The sequence below is a fragment of the Marmota marmota genome, unplaced genomic scaffold (genome assembly GCF_001458135.2).
Source record: "Marmota marmota marmota unplaced genomic scaffold, marMar, whole genome shotgun sequence".
NCBI classification, from domain to species: domain Eukaryota; kingdom Metazoa; phylum Chordata; class Mammalia; order Rodentia; family Sciuridae; genus Marmota; species Marmota marmota.
Genome location: NW_026000026.1, coordinates 22,371,797 through 22,393,349, shown reverse-complemented (window position 1 = coordinate 22,393,349; position 21,553 = coordinate 22,371,797). Strand labels below are relative to the sequence as shown.

General features: G+C 45.5%; 2 protein-coding genes across 11 annotated transcripts in view; one reads left to right on the top strand and one right to left on the bottom strand.

Moving 5' to 3' along the window:
• The first annotated feature begins 2,017 nt into the window (after positions 1–2,017).
• Positions 2,018–20,992, top strand: Spag4 (sperm associated antigen 4). 4 transcript variants are annotated; one of them, XM_015504809.2, is made up of 12 exons: positions 2,018–2,632; positions 3,110–3,214; positions 3,469–3,535; positions 3,726–3,787; positions 4,037–4,080; positions 4,359–4,384; positions 4,502–4,610; positions 4,845–4,920; positions 5,021–5,136; positions 5,466–5,633; positions 6,130–6,219; positions 6,311–6,775. In XM_015504809.2, exons 1-12 carry the CDS (start codon positions 2,329–2,331, stop codon positions 6,467–6,469), a joined length of 1,326 nt encoding a protein of 441 aa, XP_015360295.1. In that variant the 5' UTR covers positions 2,018–2,328; the 3' UTR covers positions 6,470–6,775. The 4 variants fall into 4 exon arrangements, with proteins under 4 accessions (XP_015360295.1, XP_048667015.1, XP_048667016.1 ...); XM_048811058.1 differs by having other exon boundaries at positions 2,273–2,613; XM_048811059.1 differs by lacking the exon at positions 6,311–6,775 and adding an exon at positions 20,813–20,992 and having other exon boundaries at positions 2,415–2,613.
• The window catches only part of LOC107138600 (RNA-binding protein 12), a 34,625-nt gene continuing 22,991 nt past the window's right edge, over positions 9,920–21,553 (bottom strand). For all 7 annotated transcript variants that reach the window (XM_015481241.2, XM_048811044.1, XM_048811045.1 and 4 more), the window contains 15 exons: positions 14,723–14,851; positions 14,449–14,628; positions 14,237–14,311; positions 14,088–14,159; positions 13,872–13,952; positions 13,610–13,699; positions 13,423–13,509; positions 13,219–13,305; positions 13,059–13,118; positions 12,838–12,971; positions 12,678–12,732; positions 12,053–12,104; positions 10,802–10,935; positions 10,426–10,662; positions 9,920–10,252 (listed from right to left, as the gene is read on the bottom strand). In XM_015481241.2, the coding sequence (XP_015336727.1) occupies positions 10,112–10,252; positions 10,426–10,662; positions 10,802–10,935; positions 12,053–12,104; positions 12,678–12,732; positions 12,838–12,971; positions 13,059–13,118; positions 13,219–13,305; positions 13,423–13,509; positions 13,610–13,699; positions 13,872–13,952; positions 14,088–14,159; positions 14,237–14,311; positions 14,449–14,628; positions 14,723–14,851 (1,614 nt within the window). In that variant the 3' untranslated portion in view covers positions 9,920–10,111. The remainder of the gene's footprint in view (positions 10,253–10,425; positions 10,663–10,801; positions 10,936–12,052; positions 12,105–12,677; positions 12,733–12,837; positions 12,972–13,058; positions 13,119–13,218; positions 13,306–13,422; positions 13,510–13,609; positions 13,700–13,871; positions 13,953–14,087; positions 14,160–14,236; positions 14,312–14,448; positions 14,629–14,722; positions 14,852–21,553) is intronic.

Genomic DNA, 21,553 nt, shown 5'->3' with positions numbered 1-21,553 from the left:
ACAAAAACTGTGTGTTGAATGCATTGGGGATTGAACCCACGAGTGCTTTACCACTAAGTTACATTATCAGTCCCTTTTTGTGGTGGTTGTTGAGGATCTTGCTAAATTGATGGAGGCTGACCTCACACTTGCAATCCTTCTGCCTTAGTCTCTTAAATCACTGAGATTATAATGGCCCACCACCATGCCTAGTCACTTACTCTATTTACTATACTCCTACATGCAGGACTTGTGCTATATCCTAGAGGATGGACGGAAGGGATTTAGCCACAGAGAGGTGAGTCAGATGTGTTGTCTGTCTCCCAGGAGCTTCATGGGCTCCATTGATAAAATGGCCTAGAAATACCACCATATGGCAGTTTCCATCACAATAGGAAAGGGTCAGGTGTGGGGATCTCCGAAGAAGGAGGGCAGTTGGGCTTCCCAGAGGAGGGAGCTTTGATTATAGGAGTTGGGAACAGAGATAGGCATCTAAGCAGTTGAGAGGAATGCAGGATGCTTTGTAGGACACACATTTGCTCAGTTTGACCTGAATACAAGGAATTCAGGGCAGCAGCAGTAGATAAGATTAGACCATCAGAGGAACTAGGTCTTGCTGTATGGCTTTAAGCTACCTATGATTCCTTCTTGTGCTTTAGCATTCCCATCTCAATAGGGGTTGGAAAGCCCTGTTCTGCTTTTTCCCCCAGTTATTAGGAATTCAACTGAGTTTGGGAATCTATACAATATAAGACAAGGGGAATGGACTATTCTCTTTCTAAGCAAGGACCAGGTTAGACCTCAAGGTCCTCAGATGTTGGGGGGTTTCACTTGCCCTTTTGATAAACAAGGGATATTGTACCAAAAGAGTTCACAAATATTAAGTAAGTAGGGGAGGAAGGGGACTAGATTTGGACAGAATTTTTAGTTTGCAGTGCCTTGGTCTTCCTCTTTTTCTGTCCTGAGCTCTGCGGTATCTAATCAAGCAATGCATTGATGTCACTTCTCTGGAGCCTGGCACAAGCACCTCCCCTTGGGCTAGAACACATCTTAAAAGGCTGTCCCTGCGCCTCCACCCCTCTAAGAACTGCCGCTTTCACTTCCTAACATTCTAAGGAAGGAATGGTATTTAATAGGCTGGAGGGCAGGATATTGGAATTCTAATCAGTCACATATTGTGTGGTCTCAGGGATGTCCTTCCCCCTTCTGGACCTTTTTGTGTAATTTGTGCTGGATGTTTTCAAAGCGTGGTCTCTAACCAGGATTACACATGTGGTTGTTAAAATGCATATTTCTGTGCCCACCCCAGAAATGCAGTGGTATAATCCCAAGGCATGCCTGGGAACCTGAATTTCTATAAGCTGCTCTAGTGTTCTGTTGCACAGCAGGAGTTTGGGAACTTCTGGTGTCTTGGAAGTGACCATCTGTGATTCCTCATTTTCTTTTTTTTTTAATATTTATTTTTTTAGATGTAGTTGGACGCAATACCTTTATTTCACTTATTTATTTTTATGTGGTGCTGAGGATGGAACCTGGGGTCTCGCATGTGCCAGGCGAGCGCCCTACCGCTGAGCCACAATCTCAGCCCCCTCATTTTCTTATCCATAGTTCAGTGTGGGGTTTGAGTGTGGGTATAGTGATTGGTGGGTGCACAATTCCCACCCGACAGACCTCTGGGAACATGGGCCTGGTTGGGGAGGAACCCACAGATCCTGAGGTCAGAGTCTTCTGTCTTGATAACTAGAACGAGAAGAGAGAATTGAAGGCTTGCAGAGCAAAAGGACCATATGTTTATTTAGAAGTGCCCTGGATGATGCTCTGATCCTTCTTAATGTTTATTCCTTGGCAAATATTTGAGCACCTACTACAGGCTAGGCTATCTAAGTACTTACTGCAAGATACGCAGTGGGGGGGGGGGAATCCCCACCCTCAAAAAGTTTACCTTCTAGTGGGCCTGACAGGCAATAAGGTAATAAATAAGTAAAACATATAGCATGTTAGTGTCAAATGAGAAAAACTGCAGGGAAGGAAGATAGAAATTACGCTGAGCGCCATTCTGCGTGTTCTGGAAAAAGATGTGATGTCAAACATCAGAAAGAGTAAGAGATTGCAATGGCTCCCAGCGACGTCACGGCTAGCTCTATGACGTACGGTCAGGACGTGCGGCGGAGACCTTGGTCTCCTCTATGACGACAGCAGCCAGGCCCAGATACAGGTGAGAGGGCTGAGTCTGGCTGCGCGGCCGTCGGCTCACGCAGAATCCGTAGGGTCCTCGCGGCACGCAGCGGCTGAGGGCCTTGGCGGCTGCGGCGGCGACTTTAGCGTCCGTGAGGGGCAGCCCAGGTCAGGATGCGGCGGAGCCCTCGACCAGGCTTGGCCGCGTCCCCGCACAAACCCAACTTCTACAGCGACAACAGCAATAGTTCAGAGAGCGTCATTTCGCGGGACAGCAGCGGGCACCGTTCAGCTGGGCCGGGGCCAAGGGAACCCGAGGGCAGAAGGGCTGGGGGCTCCAGCTGCGGTGAGCCTGCCCTGAGCCCAGGACTGCCCCGAGGACCCACATGGCCAGGAAGGTCTCGGCAGAAGCCGGCGTCTCGGAGCCACAAAGGGCAGACCGCTTGTGGCGCCGCAACCGTGAGGGGCGGGGCCTCGGGTGCGGGCGGGGTCGAACCTGGGGGAGCCGAGGGAGGGGGCGGGGCCTACGGGCGGAGCCTGGCGTGGAGAGGGGATAAGATTATGTCTGGGCACCTCTTAGCAAGGGGGACGCTAAATGAAATCCCTTGAGGGGCGGTGCCTTGGTGTGACGGACTGCCCTGGGAAGGGGCGGGGAAAACCTTGTGATTGGGCACCACTGAGGAGGCGCCTTAGTGTTGGCGTGAGTGGCTATCTGGGAAAGGGGGCCGCACCCAGACTTCAGGATGGGGGAGGAGCATCCGCTTGGGAGTGGGACCAACTCTAGACTGAGCCTGGGGGGATGCGGAGGGAGAGGCCTGGGATTGCGGTGCGGCGGGTCCAAAGCCTGTTTGAGAGGCTGCCCAGCTCTCTAGCGGCTGGGCTGGGGAGCCTGCTGTCGGGGAAAGAATGGGCCTGCGGTGCTCAAGGCCCCAATGGAGCCTTTGGGCTCTCGCAGAACCGACTGAGTCTCCTGTAGTCTCTGAGGAGCCGCTCGATCTTCTCTCCACCCTGGATCTGAGGCAGGAGATGCCTCCGCCGCGAGTGTCCAAGAGTTTCCTGAGTACGGTCCAGGCCAGCGCCAGTCCCCTCTGATCCTCCCGCTCAGCCCTCGGACTCCAATTCTCAAGTCCGAGTCCCCAGCCCCTTTGAGATTCAAGTCTGAGTATCCAGCCCTTTCTCGCCCTCAACGCATTCTCCTAGCCTATTCATCGCTTCCCGGGTCCCTCCTGAACCCAGGCTCTGCCCTGATGCCCTTCCTGAGCCCCTTCTGAACCTGTAACACCACGCTCTCTGAACACGCTTTCCTCTTCCCAGGCCTCCTCTTCCAGGTGCTGAGCGTGGTGTTATCCCTGGTAGGAGACGCGCTGGTCAGTGTGTACAGGTCAGAGGGAGGGACAAGGGCGCCCCAGAGGCTGCTCTTTGGCGGGGGTGGGAAGTAGGGCCAGGCAAGACCGAGGCTTGAGCCGATTCAGATTTGAATGAGTCGTGTTCACAGGAGCTGAGTCGAGGACTCTGGGGGATGACGAGGTCCTGGGAGGGCCTGGGGCCTCAACCTCCCTCCGGTTCCTTAGGGAGGTCTTTTCCATACGCTTCCTGATCACCGCAGTGTCGCTGCTGAGCGTCTTTCTGGCAGGTAAGGGACCGAGAATCCCTTGAGGCACCAGCTCTGAAAGTTTAGAGACAAATCCATCTGATTTACACCCCCGCCCCACGTTCCTCAGCCCACTCGGCCCCTTCAGAGCCCCCTTCAGAGCCCTCTAGTCGCCCCTCTGTCTTCCATCGCCCTCCCCACCCTTCAGGCCTCTGCGGTCCAGTTTCCTTCCGCCAGGTAACTCCTTTCCTTCCTTTTCCTTTCCCGGACACCCCTCCCCCCTTTCTACAGCACTCTGGTGGGGGCTCCTGTACCTGGTCCCTCCTCTGGAGAATGTAAGTCGGGAAGACCGTTTTCTGGGATGGGCGGAGGTTGTGGGGGGCTCCTTGTGCTGGTGGGAGGGAGCCGTGCTGGAGGCTAATTCTAAGGAAGGGCTGGGCCTTGAACAAATTTCTGAGAGGCTGTGGTGCGGGAAGTTCAGGGTAGTAGTGTATGTGTGGGAGGAGCAGTTCTCCAAAAGGAGGCGTTTTGAGTCGGTTGTCCAAAGGCTGGCTTGGGAGAAAGCGGGGCGCGGAGCTGAATTGCACTGTTTGTCCCTCCCTCTCTCCAATAGGAACCTAAGGAGATGCTGACTCTAAGGTGAAAGAGGGCACTTGGGGTGGGTATTGAGCGGCTCAAAGGTGTTTCGTTCTGGGCATTAACGGGAGAGGTCCCGGATCAGGAAGCCAACTGCAGGTGCTAACCTCCTCTCTCCAGCGAGTACCACGAGCGCGTGCGCTCTCAGGGGCAGCAGCTGCAGCAGCTCCAGGCCGAGCTGGATAAGCTCCACAAGGAGGTGTCCAGTGTTCGCGCAGCCCACAGCGAGGTGAGCCGCGCAGCGAGGATGCCCAGAGGCTGGGTGACCCCGCCCCGCTCGCAGTCCCCGCGCACCTAGGGAACCGCCGGCAGATCCCGCTTGCTGGGGCCCGGGATTCAGTCCCCACTGCGGGTCTCTCCTGGGGGCCCACAGAATCCATCCCAGAGCACTCAGTTTGGGGAGACAGGCCCACCTGTAAACCAGCTCACAAGCCCGCCTCTCCGCCACCCTTTCACACTGCAGAGAGTGGCCAAGCTAGTGTTTCAGAGGCTGAATGAGGACTTCGTGAGGAAACCCGACTATGCGCTGAGCTCTGTGGGTAAGACTCAGAGACAGGCAAAGAGAGATCCTGACACAGATCTTTCCCCAGCAGGGGGTAAGGCCTGGGAACTCCTGAGGGTTACTCCTCCCTACTACAGGAGCCTCCATCGATCTAGAGAAGACATCCCACGACTACGAGGACACGAACACTGCCTACTTCTGGAACCGCTTCAGCTTTTGGAACTACGCGCGGCCGCCCTCGGTCATCCTGGAGGTGGGCCTGTAATCGGGATCCCAGGATGAGATCAAGGGGCGGGACCTGGAGTTCCGTGGAGGCGGAACCTGACGGTGCAGAAGGGTATGGCCGGCTGAAAAGCCCGGTCTGGCTTGGCCCGGGTGAGGCTGTGCTGAAAGCAGAGGATGGGGTTAAAATGAAGACACCTAACAGCGCTGGGGACTGAGCACTGGGCGGCATCTGGCTTGATAGGGATCCGGACTGGAAGTGACCCTCTGGGAGGAGTAGAGGATGGGAAAGGACGGCAGTTGCTCTCTTTTGTGGGTTCTGATGATCTCTTCCCTCTACCACCCCTACCCGGCCTGCAGCCAGATGTGTTCCCTGGAAATTGCTGGGCTTTTGAGGGCGACCAGGGTCAGGTGGTCATCAGGTTGCCAGGTCGTGTGGAGCTGAGCGACATCACCCTACAGCATCCACCGCCCAGTGTGGCACACACCGGGGGAGCCAACAGCGCCCCCAGAGACTTCGCAATCTTTGTGAGTGGTACTGAGGCCAGGAGGTGGGGGGTGCTTAGAAAGCACAAAGCGATCATAATAACTAGGGCAGGTTATTTGAGGCTTTGCTTGCTCATTTTTGTATCAGACAAAGCCACTTGCCTCTCAGGCCTGCTATAGGTTATAAATAATCATAACTATATCCAAATGTTAGTTATGGCTTATTGAGCCTTTTCTCTAGGCCAAGCACTTTACATGCATTATTTCATTGAATCCATCTCACCACCGATGAAATACTATTATCTCCCCTTTTATATATAAGGAAAGTAATACTCTGGAAGAGGAGGTATTACTTTCCCCAGTAACACAACTAACTATTGGCCAAACTTAAAAAACCTAGTTTTTTAAGAGCCCACATTCCACACTACACATCCTATCATCAGAATACTCACAATTACCAAACACATAGAAGAACCCCCACAAAGTTGTTTTCCTTCCCCATGCCTCACTGTTCCTCCATTCACTCTTCACCCACCAGGGCCTTCAGGTTGATGATGAGACTGAAGTTTTCTTGGGGAAATTCACCTTTGATGTGAAGAAATCTGAGATTCAGACTTTCCATCTACAGGTGTGTGTCTCTCACCATTAAGGCAGTGCAGCAGAGAGATGATTGGGGAGGGCATGATCCATTTTTTGGCATGATCCATTTGTCTTCCCAGAATGACCCTCCATCTGCCTTTCCAAAGGTGAAGATCCAGATTCTAAGCAACTGGGGCCACCCACGTTTCACATGCTTGTATCGAGTCCGCGCACATGGTGTGCGAACCTCAGAGGGGGCAGGGGATAGTGCCATGGGGGCCACTGGGGGGTCCCATTAAACACGCTGATGGTTGGAGTAGAATTGAGCCCTGTGCTGAAGGCAGCTAGATCAGTACTGAGCCAGGGGGGTCTGGGCTGGAAAGATCTCTGGCATATAAATGATAGGGTCTACCTTCCAATGCATCCTCTTTTCTTAGAGTAAGTCCAGATCAAAATAATAGCAGCAGATGTTCATGGAGTGCTTACCATGTACAAGAGCCAGTGCTGTGTGGACATTCTGTACTACACATTACCTCCAAGGGCCGCTCTCTTTAATTGCAGAGCTGACAGGCAGCTGAAGACATGATTAAACTCCTCAATTCCCATCCACCAATGTCTGGAATGACTTTCCCAATGTCTGGGAAGCTTCCCAAATCCTACTAGGTACAGATGGAGGGGAAAATACATTTCTTCAAACACTAAGGAGACTTAAGGAAGCTTCTGAATCAAAGAGGTGATGCAGGCCTAGTAGCCCTTATGCAGGTAGTCTTCACTGAGACCTGAGTGACTGACTCTGTTTGACAAAGTGTGGATGTTCACCATCTAGTGTTCATCAGTGTGTGCCCTCAAGAAGCTTGGCAGGGTAAATAAAGAAGATGCTCTAGGAAAGAGAATTTATTTACAGATCCAAGAATTGTTCAATCTAATGGTCAGAAGGAATTCAAGGAAAATAGATGGAAGAGACAGGCAATCAAGGGATTAATGAATTTTACCTAGGGGTAGAGAAAAGGGCATAGCAAGAGTAAAGAAATATGCAACATCTTGGGTGTTAGGATTTCCCAGTATGGCCCAGTGTGATGACACATGCCTGTGATTCTGGCAATGGGAAACTGAGGCAAGAGGATCTCAAGTTCAAAGCCAGCCTCAGCAATTTAGCAAGACTCTAAGCAACTTAGTGAGACTCTGTCACAAAATGTAAAATAAATAAAAAAGGACTTGGGGGGCTGGGGCTGTAGCTCAGTGGTAGAGTGCTTGCCTAGCATGTGTGAGGCACTGGTTTGATCCTCAGAACACCACATAAAAATATATTAAAAGATATTGTGTGTCCCTTTACAACTAAAAAAAAAATATTAAAAGAATGGAAATGTGGGTCAGGGTTTAAGCTAAGTTACTAGGTTCAAACCCTGGTACACCCCAAGCCCCAATTCTCAGTATATTAATGGTTTATTTTTTTTGGTACCAGGGATTGAACTCAGAGGCACTTGACCAATAAGCCTCATCCCCAGTCCTAGTTTTTGTATTTTATTTAGAGACAGGGACTCACTGAGTTGCCTAGTGCCTTGCAGTTGCTGAGGCTGGCTTTGAACTTTCAATCCTCCTACCTTAGCCTCCAGAGCCACTGGGATTACAGGCATGTGCTAGTATGTTCATGTTTTATAAGAATATACAGACTATCAATAGTTCCCTAGAAAGTAAAACTGGGATTGGGGTGGAATACTTATCCATCTGTTTAAACTTCAGGGATATTATTTTGTACTTAATTTGAAGCCAAATTAAGTGCTCTCAAAATCTTGGGCTAGAGATACAATGCTTACCTAATATACATGAGGCAGTACTGGGGTTGATTCCAGCACCGAAAAAATGAAGGCTGGGGTTGTGGCTCAGCAGTAGAGTGCTCAAGTCTAGCACCTGTGAGGCCCTGGGTTTGATCCTCATCACAACATAAAAATAAAAGGCATTGTGTTCAACCACAACTAAAAACTAAATACTAAAAAAAAGAGAGAAAGAAAGGAAAAACAAAATAATACAGATTTTTCTGGAGGACAGTCTCACAACAGGAACCAAAAGCCTTACATTTTTTATACTCTTTAACACAGCAATTCCATATTTAAAAGTGTTATCTGAAGAATACCCAGATATAGGGGCATAGTGGCATGCACCTGCAATCCTAGCTATCTGGGAGGCTTCCCAGGCAGAAGATCACAAGTTTGAGCCTGGGTAACACAGTGAGACTGTCTCAAAAAATAACATAAAAAAAGAGCTGGGGTTGTATAGCTCAGTGGTAAAGCACTTTACCTAGCATATGTAAGACCGTGTGTGGTTCCAAGCCCCAGCACTCAGCAAGAAAAAAATATATATTCAAAGATAATACTTATGGGCAACATAGCAAGACCCCTTCTCCAAAATAAATAAAAAAGGACTGGGGATGTAGCTCAGTGATATAGCAACCCTGGGTTCAATCCCCAGTGTCAGAAAGAATGAAGTGAGGCAGTAAGTTCTGATAGATATGGCATCCAAAATATATTAAACAAAAATAAGGTACTAATAGTATGTAATATGTCCTATTTAGGAAAAACTTTTTTTTGTGTAGAACAGAGGCCCTTATCCTACTGCATTATCTACATTGTATAATATTTACACGTGAAATAATCTATACTAACCAGGACATATTTTAAAAATTAGAAAACAAAACAACCTAAAACAGTACACATGGCCTATAAATATGCATAAAGGACTAAAAGCACCAAATATATTTTAATTAGGACAAGAATCTTGGTGTATCTATTTTTTCTATATTTGAAACTTTTCTAGCTGGGCATGGTGGCACATGTCTATTTTTTATTTTTACTTTTTTTTTTTTTAGTTGTACTTGGACACAATATATTTATTTTTATGTGGTGTTGAGAATCGAACCCAGTGCCTCATACATCAAGGCGGGCGCTCTACCACTGAGCTATAGCCCCAGCCCTAATGTTTTTTAATATTTTTTAGTTGTATTGGAATACAATACCTTTGTTTTATTTATTTTTATGTGGTGCTGAGGATCAAACCCAGGGCCTTGCACATGTAAGGCAAGCATTCTACCGCTGAGCCCCAGCCCACATGCTTATAACTCTGTACTTACATAGAGGCTGAGGCAGGAGGATCCCAAGTTTTAGGTCAGCCTCAGCAACTTCCCAAAACCCTGTTTGTTTCAAAATGAAAAGTACTGGGCTTGTAGTCCAGTAGTACAGCACTTCGGGTACAATCCCTACTATTACAAAAATAAGTCTAAGGCACAGTGGCATGTGCCTGTGGTCCAGAGCACTTGTGAGGCTGAGGCAGGAGGATTGCTTGAGTTCAGGAGTTGAAGGCCAGCCTAGACAACACAATGAGACATCATGCCCCATCCTTAAAAGTCTTTCTACAATGAATATAGGTATTAAATCTCTAGTAAGGAAAAAAAAAGAAAATCGCTGTTAAAAAAAAAAAAAAAATTCAGGTTTTATAGCCTATATTTAGGACCAGAACTACCACTGCTCCCTCCTCTAGGAAGTGTAATATAGCCCGTTACACCTTAAAAGGAAAGGCTGTGTGTTTCCCTTATATTCAGACTTTGTATTTTCAAAACTAGTCAGCTTCTTTGGAAGGAACAGAAATCTGGCTAGAAATACCCATCTTTAGGCATCATTCAGGATCAGCACCCCTGAAGTTCAGAGAAGTAAACATTGCTAATAGAATCTTACCCAAAATACAGAGTGGCACAGCAGTGGTCTTTTACTGGTCTTTATTAAATGATAAGGGACAAACAGGAAGAGCAGCAATAGCAGAAGCCAGTATAAAAGTATCAAATATAAAGTGCTAGCATGGGGGGAGAGTCTAGGGTTGGGCCATGGCCCAGAGAATCTTGGGGGTACAAGGCTAAGGACCTGGTCTAGCCATAGCCCACCCTCCAAGGGAATCTAGACCTGTGGGGTCTGGACAGGACCCTTGGCGGGGGATGGAGGCATCTTGAATGGGGCCCAACCTTGGGCCTTGAAGTAGGAGACCACCTGTGTAGGCACTTCTGCAAGTACAGTCTGAGCCAATGCTTCCCGAGGAGCCTGCCAGGAGAAGAACGGCAAGGTCAGTGGGGGCCTACAACAGCTTCCTAAGGTCTACATCTCACACCCAAGGAAGGACACAAAACCCAAGACCCAACCCTAAGACTTTGATGAAAGTCCTGAGCCTCAACCCATATCAGGAAGAGTAAACCCCTAGATTCACGCCCACTCACATTTTGGAATTTGCGATAAGGCACAAACTGTACTATGTCGCGGGCAGATGCCTCTCCAGAGCGTGTCCTCAGAGGCCCACCATCGGCGTCAAGCTGTTCCATGGCCTCAAAGTCAGCACCACCAACACCCACAATAATCACTGACATGGGAAGTTTCGAGGCATGCACCACAGCTTCACATGTGGCCGCCACATCTGTCACAGCACCATCAGTCAACAGCAACAGCACGAAGTATTGCTGGGGGTAAGCCCATTCATGCACTGAGTCAGATCCTCTTTCCTAAACTCCTCTACTTTAGCCACACACTCCCATACATAAAAAGTCCCTTGGTGCACAGCCCTCACTACTCCATTGCTACAATACCCACAACCCTCACCGAGGCAGTCCCCTGATATGCAGCCTGGGCTGCAAACCTGGCCACATGGTTGATGATGGGTGCAAAGTTGGTGGGGCCATAGAGGCGTACTTGGGGTAGGGCTTGGCGGTAGGCATCCACAATGCCCTGGATGCCTGTAGAGAACAAGGGCAAGAAACATAAAATACTTGACCTCTCAGGATTAGGCTGATCCTGAAATCAGTACCCTGGCCAGAAGATTTGGGAATGTAGATGCATTTCATTCACCCTGTAACCCTGGGTACTTAACTCTATACAAAGAGAGGAGGAAAACTGCCTAAAATAATGGCTTGAATTAAGCATCATTATAACCTACTAAAGTAAAAATTATAATCTAATACAGTAAGAATCAATACAGATATTACTAGGGAAGAAGAAAAAGCTCAATAAATAAAAAAAGAAGAAATATAAATCATTTATCATAGTACTGATTCCAATGAGGTTCACCAATGGATATTAAATCTAAAGGGTAAAGGTTGATGTTTAACTGCGCATTTAGACAGCTTCAAAGTTTCTTGTCAAAAGACATTAGGGCTGGGGATGTGGCTCAAGTGGTAGCACGCTTGTCTGGCATGTGCAGGGCGCTGGGTTCAATCCTCAGCACCACATAAAAATAAAAGATGTTTCCACCGAAAACTAAAAAATAAATATTAAAAAGTTCTTTCAAAAAAAAAAAAAAAGACATTAATTAGGGGCTGGGGTTGTAGTACAGTGGCAGAGCACTTGACTAGCATGCATGGGGCACTGGGTTTGATCCTCAGCTCCACATATAAATAAAAAATAAATGTTGATCAACAACTAAAAAAAATACTAAAAGGGCTTGGAAGACTAGCAAAATACCCCCTGCAGAGGAGGCATCAAGGTTTCTAATAATGTCCTGTGAATCCCTAGGCAACAAATAATAACAATAACAGCTACCAATTCTGAGAGCACTTATGTTGTCAGGATTACTGCTTCCTATTTACTGCTTTACTTCTAATTTCTTCAATACTCAATAACTTACAATATTTACATTTATTGCAAAGCCCAAACACACAGAGGTGAGCAACTTTCCCCAAGTCATATAGTTTAGTAAGTAGTATGATTGATTAAGATTTGACTCCAGAGGGCTAGCTCTAAAATCTACTCCTCTAGACAAAGTGTCAGCCACCTCCCCACCTGCTTTCTCTGCCAGAGGCTCACCACTCAGGAGTGGAGAGATCTGCTTCACAATGGAGGATAGAGGGAACTTACCTGCACAATATGGGTTATTGGGATTGAAGTTCAAGGGAAATTCATGTGAAACCTGAAGGCAAAAATGAAAATGAGTCAGTCTCCTTCCTTCCCATGTCCCCCTCACCATTATTATGCTGAGTGGGTGTAGCTCAATGGTACAGCATGTGCAAAAAATAAGAAAAAACCCTATGGTATATACCAGGAGCTATTTAGTCCTAAGCTTGACATATACATGCCTACAGGGATGCATCCCCTTCAAGGCAGCAAGTAAGTTAACTACATCCCCCCCCCAAGTTAGGATTCTGAAACTAAAAACAAAAATGGGGGCTGGGGCTGTAGCTCAGTGGGGCAGGGCACTTGTCTAACATGCATGAGGCACTGGGTTTGATCCTTACCAAAATATAAAAATAAACAAAATAAAGGCATTCTGGGGCTGGAGTTGTAGCTCAGCAGTAGAGAGCTTGCCTTGTACTTGTGAGGCCCTGGGTTTCATTCCTAGTACCACATATAAATAAATAAAATAAAGGTCCGTCAATAACTTAAAAAAAAATAAATAAAAAGCATTCTGTCCATTTACAGCTACAAGAAAAAACGGGAGGGCGGGGAGGCAGTGGGGTGGAGTGGGATCGGGGAGAGAGCTTACTTGCCAATCAGGGGGTACCTGGGCCCCAAATCCAAATGCTGGGAACAGCTTGTCCCTGTAGAAAGACAGTGAGTTGGGGAAGAGGCAGTGAGGGGATTGTAAACCCAGAGGTTGAAGCATCTGTAGGGAGTGGGACTGGCCAAGAGAAACGGGTACTCACGAGTCATAGTCTTGAACTACACTGCCCACACTCCATAGTGCTGTCAGGTATTCGTTGACTCCTGTAGGACTCAGGTAGTGCAGGGAGTCAGGTGAGGAGGGATCACCATTGGAGCCAGTGAAGTCAACACCTACCTGGGAAGAGGCCAGGAAGGGAGCTGAAGGGTTAGGGTTAGGGTTAGGGTTAGGGTTGATTCTCTTGTCTCTGGTAAGGCAACTTACAGTGAAGTTGATTTGGCAGCCTCCCATAACATAGTCCAGGAAGGAATATTCTGTTTCTACCTGCATATGAAACCAGTGTCATGCCTAATCAGGTAAAAGGGGGATGGAATCTTGGAGCTCAGGGTTCATAGCCCATTGATCCCATAAGCTACTGTCTCACCTGGCAAATCTTGACACAGATAGTTCCAGAGTTCTTATAGCTTTTCTTTTTCTGCTGCTTCTCAGGGTGGATACATTCAAAGTCGGCCTGGTAAGGAGAGGAAAATTAGGGTAAAAATCTCCCAAGCTGCATTGTTCCCACTATTCCCTTGGATTAGCCATCTAAGCCCACCTCAATACACCTAAGCAGCGTTAACAGACTCACCGGGACTGCCTGTAGTTGGGCCAAGCTAGTGTGGAAAATACCAATGAGATCATGTGACCCATCACTGTCATGGTCTGAGCAGCGTACCTGAGGAAAGGTGTGTGTATATAGATAAAGGAGACAGGTTAGAAGTCCTTCTCCAGGCTCTTCTCCCTTGCTCAGTTCATTCAGGAAGCAAGCTCCTTACTTGGATGGGCGTGCTAGGGTCTCCACCACAGAAATGCTGAAAGGGAACTGAGAAGCGCTTCCACGTAGGATTCAGGTTGTTCTTAATTACCTGGAGGTGGAGGGCAAGGCTTCCAGTGAGCTCTGGCCTGGCCCACGTGAGCCTGTGTGAAGTTGCTGCCCTTCCACACCCACCTGCAGTCTCTTTTTCCCTGTGTTCCAAACCTTGCAAGCCCAAGAGATTCTCTCCTACTCTTCCCCCACCTAATCCCAAGATCTCGCACCTCAGATCTGTACACCAAGTGCCATTTCCCATCACCCTGGCGGAAGAACTCCAGAAATGGATCAGATTTTCCCAGGAAATCCTGTCAATGCCACAAGACTTGTTACAAGACTCAGGAAGAAACAACCACTTTTCCAGCCCCACACCCATCCTATCCCCTATTAACCACCCCCACCCTTTATAATCTTGGGTCCCCAGGGCCTCCTCCCAGATGTACCTTCTTATCAAGGTTTCTGGCCTCTACCTCCATTGTTACTATACGACTATCCTTTAACTCCTGAGCTGAGACCTAGATAGGAAGGATTCTGTTACCTCATGAAAACTTCATTGTTGCTAAATTCCTACCTGGCCCTTGCTGGGGCTTACCGTGATGGTTCCCTTCCCAGCAGGTTTTCCAGGCTTCAGCATCAAGGGTAGAGTCAGCATTTGGCTGGACACAATCTATGGCAAAATAGGCCAAGGAAGCTTCAATGCCAGACAGCCAGGTCCTCTTGTCCCCCCTACCTCCAGGGAGCCCAGAAGCCTAGATTATCTCAGAGGGCACTTACTGAAGGATTCTAATCCCTGGCCCTACATACCTGTCCCAGGGAACACTCAGCTCCCCCTAGGAAGTCATCATCTCCCAGCTCTGGTGTCTTGTTGTCTATGTCATAGATTCCAAAGCGTAGTTTCTGGACTGTCTCAAAGTGATACTCGAGCTGCAGAGTCCTGGAGAACTCAGGGTTTGAGCAGTTCCGTACTCGCTCAGTCCGGCCAAGCTGAGGGCAAAGGCCAATAAGCATCACAATCACACACCCTTCATCCTAAAACCTAAACCTAACCTCCCTCCATAACCTCCAAGGCCCACCTCACCTCAGCCCAGTTGCCCCCTCCCACATCCTGTAAAAGGACGCAGAGTGGGTCTGACTTGGAGCTGATGTCCTTGTCAATGAGGTGGTCACAGGAAATGGACAGCTGAACCAAGGTCACACAGTTGGCCATCTGGAGGAAAAGAGCTCAGTCAAGCACCAGGACCATTCTTCACCCTTCCCTGACTGTAGGTCCCAGTTGGAAAGGTCAGCATTTTCACCCAGGCAGAGATGAGCTGGCATCCACTCCCAGAACACCCAAGGAAGAAAAGGCCCTATACCCTCAATATCCCCAACCTCAATGGCACAGATTCAATGATTACAACCAATCCTTTTCTCAAAGAGTATGACAAGAAGATGTTGAAAAGGGGAAATAGCTTTTGACTCCTAAGTAATACTCACTCAAACACTGATCCTAATCCCAGTCTTGTACTCCAACATTAATCTTTGCAGAAACCAATGAATCTCATTCTGAACCTTTACGGGCCCTAGGTCAGACCCTAATCCAAGTTCTAGTCCCATATTGTCATCAATGCAACCATGATCCAGATACTGCTCCCAAAAAAGCTCTTGCTTCAATGACTTGCCACCCTGGGCACCAACATCTTGGAGTACAGTTGATTCACCCACTTATTCTCTTTATTTTTTATTTTATTTAATACCAGGAATCAAACCCAGGAGCACTCAATCACTGAGCCACATCACCAGCCCTTTTTAAAATTTTAAGACAGGGTCTTACTAAGTTGCTTAGGGACTTGTTAAGTCCTAAGTTGCTGAGTCTGGCACTGAACTTGCAATTCTCCTACCTCAGCCACCTGTGTCATTGGGATCACACCCACACCCAGCTTCACCCATTCTCTTAATCTAAAATCAGCTGTTCGTGTCCAACTCAACATTTCCACTGCCACTATTTAGTCCATGTCATTGTTATTCCTCACCTAAATTACAGTATTAGCCTCTGGACTCCCATATCCTATGCCATCCCACATTTCCACTGCCCCATCTCCACCCCAAAAGGCTATTCTCAATATCCCAACCGAGGTGATGCAGTTAAAAAGTAAGTGGTAGAGCACTCATGGGTTCAATCCCTAGCAAAACACACATTCCTTGTCAAGTCAAAACCTTTGCCTGGGCTGAGGTTGTAGCTCAGTGGTAGAGCACTTGCCTAGAATGTGTCCCATTCTCAACACCACATGTACATAAATAAAGGCCCATCAAAATAAATAAATAAATAAATAAATAAAAATAAACAGCATAAACCTTTGCCTAAACCATTTAAAGATTTTCCATTGCTCTTACATTTATCTAACCTGGTCTAACACCTTCTTTCCTATTCACTCATTCTAGCTACCCAGCTTGCCATTCTTCAAATAAGCCAACCACATCTTTCCACATATTATTGCATGGCTTGTTGCTTCCCTCCCCAACCCCTCATTCAGTATCATCTTCTTTGCTATGAATGAAAAGGCTCTCCTTTCAAGCCACTCTAAAATTCCAAGCCTACCATCATTGGCACATCACATATTCCTTTCCTGCTTTTTCACTCTAGCATTTATAAGTGTCTAACAAATTACATATATTTTTATCTATATAATCTATCTCCCACACTAGAATGTAAATGCTGTGAGGGAAGGAGTATTTATCTGTTCTGTTCATTGCTGTGTCCCAAGCACCCAGACAATATTTGCTGAATGAAACCCAAAAGGCTGTTTCCAGCCTGAACTTTAAGCCCACCCAGCTCTTACTGGCCTCTTGCTTCCCAAATCAAGCAGCACAAAGCTTCAACATCTACCCAGTTCCTCCGCTGGACACACTAACTTGCATGAATCATAATTTGGCTCCAATATAGTTCTTCCTCCTACAGCCACCGTACCAATCGTCTTCAGACTTCTTACTATTCCTATGTTCCCCTGCTCATACATCTGAAGACCATCTGTAACATTCCAACTTCCCCAACAGTATTCTCAGGATGCTTCCAGCCACAGCCATCCTTACACTGACCCTCAGTCAAGCTCTCTCCACACCCAGACCACTGCACCAATCTTGATCCCTCATGGTTTCTATTTGGAATGCTGTTAACTAAAGTTGAAGATTCTTAGAAGTCAACTTACCCCTCCATAGCACCTTGACCTCTGCTTGAATGCATCCAATGATGAAAAACCCACCATTCTTACAACCCATTCATATGAAAGTTCTGTTCCATAAAGTCCTATCCACACTGACCAGAGTCTGCAGAATTCCCACTTTTACCCATTAGTCCTACTTCTTTCCCACTCTGGACTATCAGGGAAAGCCTTATTTTATTTCTTATACTCTTTGCACAGTATAGAGACAAATGAAAAAGAATGCTCATTTCACTACTGCAGAAAATCTGCAACAGCTTAAAGGTAGACTAATCAAATTATATTGGTATTATCTGATAATACTAAGTTGTAAAAAACAGGGTATGACACTAATTCAACTGTATGTGTATAAGCATATATACAAAGAATTGGATATATACAAAAAATAAACACATACAGGAAAATGAAAGATACAACAAATAAATGTGATTTTAGAGCTGGGCACAGTGGCACACGCCTGTAATCCCAGCAGCTTGAGAGGCTGAGGCAGGAGAATTGCAAGTTCAAAGCCAGCCTCAGCAAAAGTGAGGCACAAAGCAACTCAGTGACATCCTGTCTCTAAATAAAATACAAAATAAGCCGGGCACAGTGGTGCACACCTGTGTGTAATCCCAGCGGCACAGGAGACTGAGACAGGAGGATCACAAGTTCAAAGGGAGCCTCAGCAATGGCAAGGCACTAAGCAACTCAGTGAGACCCTGTCTCTAATAAAATATAAAACTGGCCTGTGGATGTGGGCCTGTGGTTGAGTACCCTTGAGTTCAATCCCTGGTACCAAAAAAAAAAAAAATATATATATATATAGGGCTAAGGACGTGTCTCAATGATAGAGTGCCGCTGGGTTCAATCCAGGGACCAAAAAAAAGTGGGGCTGTGATTCAGTGGCAGAGTGCTTGCTTGCCTAGCCCATGTGAGACACTGGGTTCTATTCTCAGCACCACATGAAAAATAAATAAAATAAAGGTATTGTGTCCATCTATAACTAAAACAAAAAAATATTTTTTTAAAATGTGATTTTAGGGCTGGGGCTATGGCTCAGCGGTAGAGTGCTTGCCTTGCACGTGCGAGACCCTGGGTTCGATCCTCAGCACCACATACAAAAATAAACAAGTGAAATTAAGTGTTGGTCCAACTACAAAAAAAAAAAAAAAAAAGTGATTTTAGGGGTTGGAGCTGTAGCTCAACACACAGAGTGCTTACGTAGCATGCATGAGGCACTAGGTTTGATCCTCAGCACCACATAAAAATAGATAAAATAAAGGCATTCTGTACAACTATAATTTTTTTAAATGTAATTTTAAGTACTCTGGAGAAATGGAATGAGGTGGAAATTTATGTACTCTATATATTCTTCTGTAGTTTCATATTTCATACTGTTTTTGTGGTACTTTTCCACTGAGCATGTCCAGCCCAATGTATTATTTATTTTAATTTTCAGACAGGGTCTTAGTTGAGGCTGGCTTCAAACTTGTGATCTTCTTGCCTCATCTTCCCAAATCACTGGGATTACAGGCATGTGCCACTGTGCCTGGTTTATTTTAGACTTTTTTTTTTTTTTTAAAGGGGCCTCATTAGCTTTTTTTCCTCCAGTTTATTCCTCAGATCCTCTTTGACAATTCATTCTTTGCTCAAAGTCTTGACTTCCAGTTAATAGTCCCTAATATCAAGCCTCAATGTCTCTTGCCTCCCATTTGATTTTTCCTCCCTAGCAATGTCCCATCTAATCATCACTGATGCCAGCTTAAAAAAAGTCTCTACCATAATTAAAAGCCCTGTATAGATGACCATGGCTCTTAAGTTCAGAGTCAAATTCCCTAGCAAGCCACCCTGTTACAACTACTCCAGAGCATGTACCTAAAGAGAACTGAGCACTAAAATGTGGTAACCCTGCAATTCTAGTTCTTTTATCTTTTAAGCCCTATCTCTTGACATTCACCTACTCAACTAGTCATCCAAAGTTATTTTTGGTTCATCAACACAAACACAAACACAAATCTTAATTTCTTGTATAGCAAATATCTTGTCATCCAAGGCTCTGATATGACATTATTCCATTATGAATCCTTGCCTATCTTCCCTAAGTAGGATTTCATATTTCCCCTCTTCTGGATAACTAACCAGTCTTTCTGCAACCACACACACAATACTGTGTTGATTAGCCAAACAGAAATCAGATCATGCCATTCTCTGGAATGGTTTCCCATAATACTCAAAATAAAATTCAAAAAGGACTGGGGTTGTGGCTCAGTGGTACAGTGCTCGCCTCGCACATGTGAGGCACTGGGTTTGATCATCAGCACCACATTAAAAATGAAATAAAGATACTGTGTCCACTTACAACTAAAAAATAAATATTTAAAATAAAATAAAATTCAAAGTTCTAACCATGGTCCATAAGGCCTGCAACATCAAATCCTTGCCTAACTAAACATCTAGCCACCCAAGCAAGTATGCTCCAGGTAACTTCCTATCTGAACCACAAATGTACAACATCAATCTGATTCTCCATTTCAGGGCCTCTGAGCTACTCCCTCCATAGTCCAGAAAACAAGATGACCAGGGACCATGCTTTGTTTGTCTACTTCTTTATCTCCAGTACTTATAAAAGTACTTACCCTATAGCAAATATTCAATGACTGATTTAATGTTGAAACCACTTCCCCAGAATTTTGAGTTTTGTCTGTCTTTTAAACTATGGGCTCTTTTTAAGTACTGCTAGATATTATCTCTATACTCCAATTACTAGTACGTAGTACACAGCTGGTATTCATAATCATTTGCTGAATGGATGGTGAATGTTTTTTGATCATCTCATACTTCAGGCCTTTTTCATTTGAACTGAGGTCCAGCAGTAAATTTTCCCTATTCTTATAATATTGAGCTTAAAATTTCAAACGCAGGACTCCTATAACTCTGTTAAATGACAATCAATTTAAAGAATGGACAAGAGATTGACAGATACTTCATTAAAAACAAAAACAAAAACAAAAAAACACACGAAGTCAGGCCCAGTGGCACACACCTGTAATCCCAGCAGCTCAGGAGGCTGAGACAGTAGGATCATGAATTCAAAGCCAACTCATCAAAATCGAGGCACTAAGCAACTCAGTGAGACCCTGTCTCTAAATAAAAATACAAAATAGGGCTGGGGATGTGGCTCAGTGGTCGAGTGCCCCTGAGTTCAATCCCTGGTTACTGCCCACCCCCCAAAAAAACACATGCATCTGAAATAAGCAAACAAAGTGATCCATACCACTAGTCATCAGGGAAATGCAAAATAAAACCAAGGAGATAGATAAATTACAAACCTACCTCAACAGCTAAAAGTAAAATTATGGACAACACTAAATATTGGCAAGGATATGGGCTCTTACACCATTAGTGAAAGCAATAAATGTAACACAATGGAAAACAATCTGGAAAACTTATCAGGAAACCAAACATATACCTAGCCCAAGAGCATATACCTACTCAAAGGTGTTTATCCAAAAGAAATGAAAAGATTATGTCCACAAAAATTTATTCAGGCTTTTTTTTTTTTTTTGGTGGGGAGGGACCAGGGATTTAAGTACTCAGGGGCACTCAACCACGAGCCACATCCTCAACTCTATTTTGTATTTTATTTAGAGACAGGGTTTCACTGAGTTGCTTAGGGCCTCGCTGTTGCTGAGGCTGGCTTTGAACTTGTAATGCTCCTGTCTCAGCCTCCCGAGCTGCTGGGATTATAGGCGTGCACCACCACGCACAGCTTCATAGCAGTTTTATCCATGAAAGCCTCAAATGCCAAAGAACCTCAACATCCATCAATGAGAATGGATATATATTAAAAACTATTCAACAACAACAAAATTAATGTCACACGGATAAATCTGAAGGATAAAGTATATAGATTCTATTTATGAAGTTTTAGAAGAGGCAATACTAATGTATGATAAAATTCAGAACAGTAATTATCCTCTCTTCTTTGCCAGGGGAGGGAACAATATTGACTGAGAAGAGCAAGAAAGAATTCTAGAAGGGAATGGAGGTATTTCTTTATCATGATCTGACTGTAGACCACAGAAATATATGCACTTATCACTTTTTATCTAATGATACACTTTGTTGTATAACATTTGACTGTATGTAAATTAATAAACACAACCCACAAATACTTTATAAGACATGTTGAAATGTTTATGGGAGAAGTATACTGATCCTACAATTTCTTTATGCACCAGAAAGAAACTGGATTGTTGAATGGAGAGATATGTAGTGAAACAAAGGAAAAACTATAGAATCTAAGTGGAGGTCATATTCTTGAGAATTCCGTACAATTCTTTTCAACTCTTCTGCATGTTGAAAGTTTTTATAATAAAATGTTGGAAAGTTAGAAGATTATAGCTCCTTCCCCTTTTAAGACTTTGTGGTAAGCAACAAAAGAATTAGCAGTGATTATCTGAGTTGATAGGCTACATCTGCCAAGTGCCATCTTCTTAAAGATTCCCCCAGAGAAGACCAAATACATAGAGTGAGCCAGGAGCTTCTTCCTGTGCTAGGCCTTATGTTCTGGAGAAGTAGAAAATTCTTTTCTAGTCATGACCATGACACCACTTTCCCTACATCCAGATATAGTCCATCCATTTTCAGTTTCTTTTTTGAACTGAGACTCAAAATCCCAACGTTAGTCCTATGGGCCCAGGTGCATATGGAACAGGACTCTTGAGGATGTA

What these genes read in the sequence shown, in the direction of transcription:
- Spag4 (XM_015504809.2), top strand. Translation starts at nt 2,329, where the DNA reads ATGCGGCGGAGCCCTCGACCAGGCTTGGCCGCGTCCCCGCACAAACCC. An exon ending in GCGCTGGTCAGTGTGTACAG is followed by an intron (nt 3,536 to 3,725) that starts GTCAGAGGGAGG and finishes CCGGTTCCTTAG; the next exon opens with GGAGGTCTTTTCCATACGCT. An exon ending in TTCGCGCAGCCCACAGCGAG is followed by an intron (nt 4,611 to 4,844) that starts GTGAGCCGCGCA and finishes TTCACACTGCAG; the next exon opens with AGAGTGGCCAAGCTAGTGTT.